Source organism: Mchenga conophoros, linkage group LG1 (genome assembly GCF_057382185.1).
Source record: "Mchenga conophoros isolate Kocher_MC1m ecotype Shallow Benthic linkage group LG1, M_conophoros_male_GT1.1, whole genome shotgun sequence".
NCBI classification, from domain to species: Eukaryota; Metazoa; Chordata; class Actinopteri; order Cichliformes; family Cichlidae; genus Mchenga; species Mchenga conophoros.
In genome coordinates this window covers 23956200-23966027 of record NC_140526.1, presented here as the reverse complement: position 1 = coordinate 23966027, position 9828 = coordinate 23956200, and the positions used below count along the sequence as shown (strand labels likewise).

Genomic DNA, 9828 nt, shown 5'->3' with positions numbered 1-9828 from the left:
TCTCATTATGCCTGTCTCCTTGACCTAAACTTGTTTGTCTTTACAATACAATGAAAAAGATTCCAAGGTATAAAATCAATCATCTCTCCTCCACACTTTGATTTTTCCTTCTGTTTTATCTTTGCTATCACATTGAATCAACTAGACAGGCGGCTGTCGTCATATCACTGTTCAGGGCATTTGTTGTTGAGACAGTTCGTGATTTGTGGCAGAGTGAACACACCTGCCAGACAAAAATATCTTTGAAGTCTTGCTGCTCTAGGTGAAAGAAAAAAAATGTGGAGGCAACACTTAAAGTCCTCAAATTCTGAATTGGGTTATTTTCTTTTGATTTATTGTTAACTTTTGCTTTCACGCTGATGACTGCACATGATGAAATGTAGTCTCAACCTTTGAAGCTCTTAAGTCTCTTTTCAGAATGGGCAACAGGGAAACTTCACGTCTGCGCAGAGCAGTTCCTCATGAGGACACATTATTAATCTGACACCTGTATCAGCAATGATGTCTCACATCATTGTGTTTAAGGAAAGTAGACAAAATAAAATTCAGTTTTTGAAAGTCAGTAAAAGATGATACGGAGCATTCTGAATACAACATAATTTTTCTTTCATAAATTATGGCCCTTTTAGAAACATCAAGGAGGAGAATAAAAGGTTATTGGTTTCACAAACAAATCTGACCCATGCTCATAATTTCTTTTTTTAAGAAGCTGAGATGGATCAGCAGGACTTGGTGGCTACATCCATATTTGCATAGTCACTGGTCCAAAGGTTGTGCACCCATTTGTCCTTTTACATCATTTCATAACTAGTTGATATTGGCAACATCTATTCACCACATAACCAGCCAAAAGTCTCAGACTGACAGCTTAGCTAAAAGGAAGCAGTTTTACCATTTTAGAGCTGTAATAGCAGCAGCATTCTCTTCCTTGACAGAACTCCTCACCAGTGTTGTGGAGTTGTGTTTCGCTTGCAAGTGTTAGTTCAAAATGTAAAATTGAGCCAAATGGGAACCTCCAAGGCTAAAAAATTATGCCAATGCCAATGTTTCTCAAATGGCCACTTGCAGCTCCAAAAGTAGGTCAGCCTTCTTTAAACTACCCACAGCCAGCTACAATATGCATGTGTATCAGTGGATGTATGGCCATTAATTAGAGTTACTGAGTAACTTGTGCTTTTGGAGGACTTAATATGATTAGCCTTCTAGTAGTATTGGTTATTGCCAAATACAAGAAATCCCATTTAAGAATAAGTTTATGCTTACATTTTGATGAGTGAAGGTCTAGAGTCTCTTTCTTAACACTAACTAGCCAATAACTGAGCACAACACTCATCCAAATATGGTCCCAAAATAAAGAGTCAGATAGCAGTGGGTAATATTAATGTCACATCTTTATTATACCGTCTTTGAGTAGAGCTCCATAGCAGCTGATGGATTTCTGTTATAACCTTGGCACAACATAACGTGAACACTTCCATAATTTGATAACTGAGCTGTTGTATTTTATTAGACCTCACATCATCAGAGCTTTCTTTGTTAATGTATTAAATGAATTATTAACAATTTTTTCAAATTTTACATCGCACATGTTGGACAAAGTGGTTAGCAAGATGAAACTCCTTTGTTTACGATGCTATATCACTGAAGCTTGTTTACTTGCTAATGGTCATTGTGTTTCCATATGAAGCAGCAATCATAACTGATCCCAGAGCAGTAAAAGCTGAGACACTGGCAGCTTGCTTTGTATACTGGTCTTTCCTTAGTTAACGGTGAAATACTAGTGCTTTATCCACAAGGAACATGTGCAAACCACCAGAAAAAAAATCTGCTAGCATTTTAGCTTTAGCTCGAGTCTTAACGGGAGATAAACACACTGGTTTGACAGAGAAAGGTGCAGTTTCCTATGAGCATGAAACAAGCGCAACTTTCAGCGAGTTGCAAGAAGGCAGTATGTAAATGATGGATACACATATTAATTGACAGTTGAGATGATGATGATGATGAGATAGCCTTTATTTGAGGAGCTTTATGACATCACTGTCCAAGATGAAAGGAGAGAGATTGCTTTTACTGTGGTACATTTTAATGTCTGTTCCTTCTTCTTCTTTTAAAAAAAAATATTCAGTGTATTTTTCCCTCTCTTCACAGATTTAAATGATACAAAACAACAGGTGTTACTTCACAAGCACTTTAAAAAAAAAAACAAATCACAGATTAAACACCTCCTCAACACTTAAAGGACAGCCGAATTACTACTGCCTTTTGTACATCGCAGACATCGCTTCAAAGCGCACAGCAGTTGATGTGTCTGTATCTCCTCTCATAATGCTGTGGATCCAGGGCAAATACGAGGAAAGCTTCATATACACTGCATGCTTGTACCTAGTGCAGGATTTATCATAGGAAAGGATCCCTGCAGCATATATGTCCCCAGTTTCAGGATCTGTGACAGCCAGAGCGCCACCTGCATCCCCAAAACAGACATTCTCCTGATATTCTGTGGCAGCAGTGCAGATCATGTCATCATCTACAGTTGGCGTGAGTGCAAGACTTTCATATTCAGCCCTACACTCAGAGTGATTGGCCAGTGGGACTACGATGTGTTTGAGAAAGGGAGAAGGGGTGAGAAGGGGTCCCCAGCCCCATCCAGTGATAATTCCTGACCCACGCACGGCCTTGGCCAGGTCCTGGCCTCTCTCTGGTAATGGGATGGGGGTCACTTTATCATTTATAACGACAGGCTGCTTCAGCTGGATCAGAGCCAGGTCGTTGTTCCAGTCAGACTGATTCTGAAAGCCTGGATGGAGAACAACCTGCAGGAGGGAAATGCAAAAGTTTGTTCTTAAGTTTGATGTTGCATTTAGCTTTGTATTTTTTTTTCACTTTCAAGCAGTGCTTCCTAACACAGAATAAACGTGTAATGAAGTATGAAGTAAGAGCCATTAAAATGATGACAAATTTCCCGTTGATAATAAATTTTAAGGTCTAAAGACACGTAAGTATGCCAGATTTCAAAGAAGTTCATAAAAAGTGATATATTTTCACATGAATCATTTGGTCTCATTCAGTAGAATTCACATCACTCACCCTGAAGGTTTGAACAAATTTCTTTAAGCTCAGAAATGCTAGCAACTATGTGGTGTTAAAAAGCAATCCTTTCATGACTTAACTTTGACTTTAATGAAAAAGATATCCACATACTTGATTATTTTATAAACTTGTGGAACCTTAAAAACATGGTGTGTATAGAAATGACAGAACAAGAAAACAAAAGAAAAACAAACATATAGTAAAATAATATAATTCTTGACTCTACAACAGTTTCCTTTCCTCACCTTCTCAACAGCAACCTCATTGGAAGATTTAGCATCATCCTTTTTTCTAATTCCCAGGTACACTTTAGGGATGACAGGCTCCTGTCCCTGAATGTCCTCCCGACTCTTCCTAACAAAAAGGTTTCTTCCAGCCGTCAACACCCAGCGGTCAGAGATGAGAGCACCGCCTGCATAACCTCCATCCAGCATGCTCTCAGCAATGTAGACCATGGCCTGCCAGGGCACATGAGGAGCCAGTTTCCCACCAACCATTCGCCTGGAGCGGACAGATGCTGTCCTGGAGGCTGGGAAGTTAACGCAGACATTCTTATTTATAATCCTGTCGATCCTGTCAAATATTGTCTTGGCCTACAGTTCAAGTTTACACAATTTAGTTCATCACAAAAAAGCTTCGCCATCCACATTTTACAAAAACTATTGACCTCTGGAGACCATTTATCCACATACTGGGACATTAGACGTTATACTCGACCGGCACCTCATACTTTAATTCTGCTCAGTAAAGTGTTTAAACTCATTATCAACCTCTTTAAAATACTTTGTGTTAAAAAAGGATACATTTTTTACCTGTGATGTCCGACTATAAGGCACTCTCAAAAATCGACAGTGCACCTTATAATCCCGTGTGCCTTATGTATGAATTCTGGTTGTGCTTACTGACCTCAAACCGATTTTATGTGGTACACGGCGCTCAGCAATCTGTCAAATGTTTTAGTACGACTTTGCTAAGCTACGAACCCGCAATGCTTGATGGACTGTTGGAGCATTACGGCTACCGTAGTCAGGAGCCTCCCGGAGTGATACGTACTGTGCTTCAACATAATATTACTGTATTGTGTGTGTATAAGGACCCCAAAATGGCACCTGTTAAGAGACATGCGTATTAAGCGGATTTTAAACTCAAGGCGTCACGCAGTACAACTTGGGAACAGAGCAGCTGCGAGAAAATTCAGCATTAATGAGTCAATGGTGCAGAAGTGGAGGAAGCAAGAAGAATGAGTTGAATAAAGTTAGACTTATCTGACTGCTTTATTTTTGCTTAATGCGCCTTATAATCCCGTGCACCTTATGATCTGAAAAATACGTATTTGACTTATTTATTTGGCACACTGCAGTTTCATGTTGCAAAGCACCTCTTTTTAACTTTTGTGGATATTATACATGGTTATGCTCAGGATATGTCCATATATTCCACTGCAAATGCCTTTTGGTTAAACTGTCAGCAAGGCATTTGCACTGTTACATTTTTATATAGCTTTAATGCACATAAAAAACTGCTGCTTGTTTAAGTGAAAATACATTGATGGAGGGTTTTTGCACTGTAAACTATTTTGTCTCGCATCAGTTACATCGTCAGTTATATCGTCATCGCAAATTTTCAAATATATCCATCCATTCAAATTGGTTGAAATTAAACATTTAAAGTAAACTACTGTGCTTTGCTGCAACTCTTAGCCCTACATAATTTGCACAAAAAACAACATTTATGCCCATAATGCTGACTTTAAGTAATGTGATCACATGTACATTTTCCATGTAATTTTGTCACATAAACACAATGTAAACCATTCAATTCAATGGCATCTGGTCAAATGCAAGTACAGAGTATAGATTTGTTGTCCTGTAGTATCTTTGTTTTCATTCATTTTATAGTATAAAGTGCTTTGAGATGACTTTTATTGTCATCTTAATTATTATCTTTTTTAATGAAGCACAAATTTTTTGGTATTCCCATAAATTCTAATTCATTTGTTGTTGTTGTTGTTGTTGTTTTAAAAAACAGCTTGCAATTTTTTCATTGCCTGAAACTGTCACAAATGTTATGTTTGACTCGCTCATCTTGTTTTGCTGCTTTCTAATTTGTTCTCTCTCTGTCTTAATGAGACCTCCTGCATAAACGGATATTTAGAACATGTTTGTTTTAGGCGTAGACCTTAAGGACACTTTGTCAGTTTGAGCATTTCTGCTTTGTTAACAGCACTTTTGCTCTTTCCCATTTTCCCTCAAGTAGAACTTAAACCTAATTAATAAAACATGACCTGCTTGATGTCAGGCTTGTCACGTTTTACTTTGTGCCCTTCAGTCATTAAAGAATATTGTTATCTCTTCCTGCTTTTTCAGCAGAGCTTTTCCATCTGAATACGACACTTTCTTGCTCTAAAAAGCCTTTTCAAAAACAACAGACTTTAAATAATGTATCATGGAGCAAAATATGGAATCTGTTCTCTGTGCTTTTCATCCACTAGTCTTTTGTGTGGCTGAGATAATCATGAAGACCGCTTTGACTAATGTATTGATAGCTCCGTACAGCACTGAAAGACTATCATCAATTTTCTTCTAATTTTACATCCTTCTGGCAGAATTAATATACCAAGAATGAGTTCCAATATTTTGTTCATTTATTGTATTAAGTACAGCACATAATGTATTACAAGAAATGAACAACTTATTATTTTAACACATCACAGCAACAATGAATGGATTTAGTATCTGTGCTACATTTCTTGTTTTCTTTGTCTCATTATGTTAATATTTTTAGTAAACAATAGCATCCTTTGTCTTATTAAAAATGTCTTTCATCACGTCTCCAGTGGGTTCAGTTATCTTTCACTAAAAACTGATTGTTTGGATTATTGTAAAGTTTTTATCAGCTGTTTGGGGAGAAGCAGGGAAGCAGAAGATTTCCCTTTCAAAGGCAGTAGCCTCAGAGCCAAATGAAGGGAAAAAAAGTCACCAGTCCTCAGATCCCTCAGGAAAGCACGTGTCATTTAATGCAGGAGTTATCTGTCTGAACAGCAGCTGCAGAGGAGGTTTCGTTATAACCCAAGGGTGTCAAAGTCATTTTAGTTCAAGGAATACATGAAGCCCAATTTCATCTCAAGTGGGTTTGACCACTAAACTCATATTTAATAACCTGATATTTATAAATTCTTCCCTTTTAGTTTAAAGAAGTATAAGAGCTTTATTGCAGTAATCAAATTGAATGGTATACCCATTTACAGAATTGATGAACAGCCTGCATTTAAAAAAAGCAACTTTGGCAGCTCTCACACCACACTGTGGTATGCAAATGTGTTAGGTTGCAAAAATAGACCAACAATATAGGAAAAAAGTCTAAAAACAACAAACAATTTTTTGCAGCTGTTACTGTAATTTGCAAGCCCCCCCAACTGGCATAATTTGGAGCCCTTTCACAGCCCACTTCTACGTTTGACACAGCTGGTGAAGACTGTTTTTTTCACAGCTTTGAACTTTGTGGGTGGTTGAAGTGAAAAAGCGGCTGCTGCTGCTGATACTGAAGGAAGTGCAGTGGTAAATGTCACAGTAATCTGAGAGTATGGCAGTAAGTCAAAATACGGTTTGTTCCACACTCATTTATCGGAACAAAGCTGGAATGGATTACCATAAAATTTCATGTACACAACAATATCACAGGGGTATTCCCTGTATATTGTCATTTTGTTTTAGTTACGTTTCCGAATTTACAAAATCAGTTCAGTTAGTTACAGTTAATTATTTTTAAAAGTCATGTTTATATGTAATTAACAAAAATGTCTTTTGACATATAGTTTTTAGTTTTTAGTTTAGTTTTGGTTAAACTTTACTGAACTTTACTGAGACCCATATTTAAACTGCAAGCGTTTTGATTTTGATTTTTTTAACTTGTGGTTTTTAGAAGCGATGAAATGCTTCTCCAACTGAAAACGCAACATTGAGATAAGAGAATCAGCTTTCAGGGTAACTTGATGATGCTTGAATACTTTTAACTATCCTTGTTTGAATTATTTGACTTTATGCTGTCATTTCTTATTTCGAGGCCAACTGAGCCTACTATACTGGCTGACTGATCTTTAGCTGTGATAACCTCTGATTATTCTGCTGACATTCAAAACAAGTTACTACAATCTGCAAAATGAATGACTTCTTTTTGTAGTAAGTGCTAATTAATGTCAATTGTTAGAATGCTTACATGGATATTTACATCACTGGCTTACTTATAAAGCAAGATATGACATGATAAACATATCTGTTAAATATCAGCTGTCACGGTGAGCCAGTTAGCGTGCTGACGTCTCAGTTTGACTCAAAGCAGCATTGCTTTTTAAGGCTGTTTTTTAAATGCTTGGCTGGTCAAATACTATACCATGCAGAAACCTTTTTGTTACATGAAATATTGAAGTAAAAAGCTTATTTCGAATTAAGAGTATGTGTTACCTAACACAGAGGCTTTCATCCTTTCTTCAGCATGAGCCACATCTGCCAGGCAGGCCCACGCAGCCAGGACGACCACAGTCAGAGAAAACCTTCACACGACAACAAGAGAGAGAAATGATGAATAAAAATTAAATGCCTCTGCTTCTGTGGGTCGGTGGAGCTGGGAGCAGATAAAAAAATAGAATGAGAAACTGTAAGGAGTCAGTTATTTAATTACTGAGATCGATATATCAGCATTGGATTTACAGCATGTAGGAAATGATAGATGACGAATGGAAAACCTTTCATGGTAAAACAATGCTTTGATTTATGGATTGTAATTATTAAGAGATTTGATGAAAACCAAAAAATAATCCAACTTACGCCATTCTGTGGATCATATTCATCTTCTTCAACAATGCTAAGTCTCTTCTGTCGAGTGTGTTGTGCATTTTTCTGCTGGGAGTATTTATATCTGCTCAGAGGCAACACCTCTGCTCTGGAAATTTCTGTTTAGAACAAAAACATCGATTCCTGAAATCTAAAATAAATAATTGTGCAATCTGACTTTTATTCCTCTATTCAGACGCTCTCTAAAGACTAGAGTCAGGGTGCATACAATCTGGGGCATATCCATCTTTTGTTAATATATATGATATATTTTGTTGTATAATAAACTGAATTAAATTAAGTATAAAAATGCACAATGGCAAAATACCATAGCACAGTGGTAAAACGTGTTAATTTCTGCTGGTTTAGTCTATTTTTTTATTTTTTGTATTTTAACACTTTAGCTCAGCAGTGGATCTAACGAACTGCAGGTTTTGTAATTCTGTGTTTTTTAATTTTGCAAAGTATAACAGTTTGTACTTTGGTCATAGATTTACTTCATAGTTTACTAAAGATAAACAGTGCTGACGGATTCTGACACACTGCTATCACTTGTGGATGAGAAGTATTTTGCAACACTGTGTTCTGTTTATTTTGTTATTACACAAAACGAGGTTCAGATGAATGGGTTTGTCTGTAGGGAACAAAAACGCAGCATTTCATCAGATTCATGGAAGTAAATAGTTACCTTGTGCTGGAATAATTTAGATGTGTTTCATGGTGGGAAGTCCAGAATTGAGGCTTTGGGCATTTATTTAACAGAGGCTGTGTAGAGGTTACTCAGACGTGCGATTAAAACACGTCTGTGTTCACTACAATGTTCTTATTAGTGATTATAACTTTATTTCGCATTGGGAGTGGTCTAACCAAGGTTGAAACTATCAAGAGGAAGAATCATACAGCCTTAATGCCTAAAATGTTGCGATGCGGTGTAAAATGAAATCAGAGTTTTTCAGAAGTAAAGATGGGCAAAGGGCCCAATAAGATAAAAAGACTCTGAGAGAAATCTCTCTGCACAAGAGACAAGGCCGAAAATCGATACTGAACGCCTATGATCTCTGGGCCCTCAGGCAGCACGGCATTATAAATAGTCATGGTTCTGTCATGGAAATCATTGCATGTGCTCAGGAACACAGTTAACTATGCTAGCCACAGACGCAGGTTAAAGCTCTATGACACAAGGAATAAGACATATGTGAACATATGTTTTAATTGCCACGATCTTCACTGGGCCAAAGCGCATCTAAAATGGACTGAATTGAAGTGGAAAAGTGTTCAGTGGTCAGATAAAACAAAATTCGTATTTATTTTTGGAAAACATGGAAGATGTGACCCTCTAAAGGGACTAACAGTGCTAGGTTCAAAAGCCTGCATCACTGATGGTATGGGGCTGTATTAGTTTGGAATTGGCAGTATTGGCACATGTGAAAAAGGCACCATCAGTATTGAAATGTATATACAGGTTTTACAGCAACATATGCTCTCACTATTTATTTTTAAGGGAAAGCGTTGCATATTTCAGCAAGACAATGGTAAACCACATACTGCATCTATTACAACAGCATGACCTGCGTGCAGTCCAGACCTTTCACCAGCTGAAAACATTTTGGAGCATCATCAAACAAAAATATGGCAAAGAAGGCCCAGGACTAGAATCCTATATCAGACGAGGCTGTCCTCAATTTCCTGACATTTATGGGCTGCTGTTAAAAGAAGAGGGAATGCTGCACAGTGGTAAACAGGCCCGGTCCCAAGTTTTTTGAGACATGTCAATGACATCAAATTCAAATTAGACTCAATATTTTCCTTAAAATGACACTTTTTAAAAAAAAAATGTTTGATATGTAAATAAAATATGATATTTGCATTGGATTCCGCTTTTATTTACATGCCACACAGAATTAGTCTT

General features: G+C 37.2%; 1 protein-coding gene across 1 annotated transcript; it reads right to left on the bottom strand.

Annotated features, from left to right (window-relative positions):
* Positions 1 to 1995: 1995 nt before the first annotated feature.
* hp (haptoglobin) lies at positions 1996 to 8025 on the bottom strand. The gene is made up of 4 exons (XM_085271036.1): positions 7914 to 8025; positions 7551 to 7639; positions 3336 to 3619; positions 1996 to 2813 (listed from the first exon to the last, which is right to left on the bottom strand). The coding sequence occupies exons 1-4, from the start codon at positions 7979 to 7981 to the stop codon at positions 2253 to 2255; spliced, it is 1002 nt and encodes a 333-aa protein (XP_085127162.1). The 5' UTR covers positions 7982 to 8025; the 3' UTR covers positions 1996 to 2252.
* Between the last annotated feature and the right edge of the window lie 1803 nt (positions 8026 to 9828).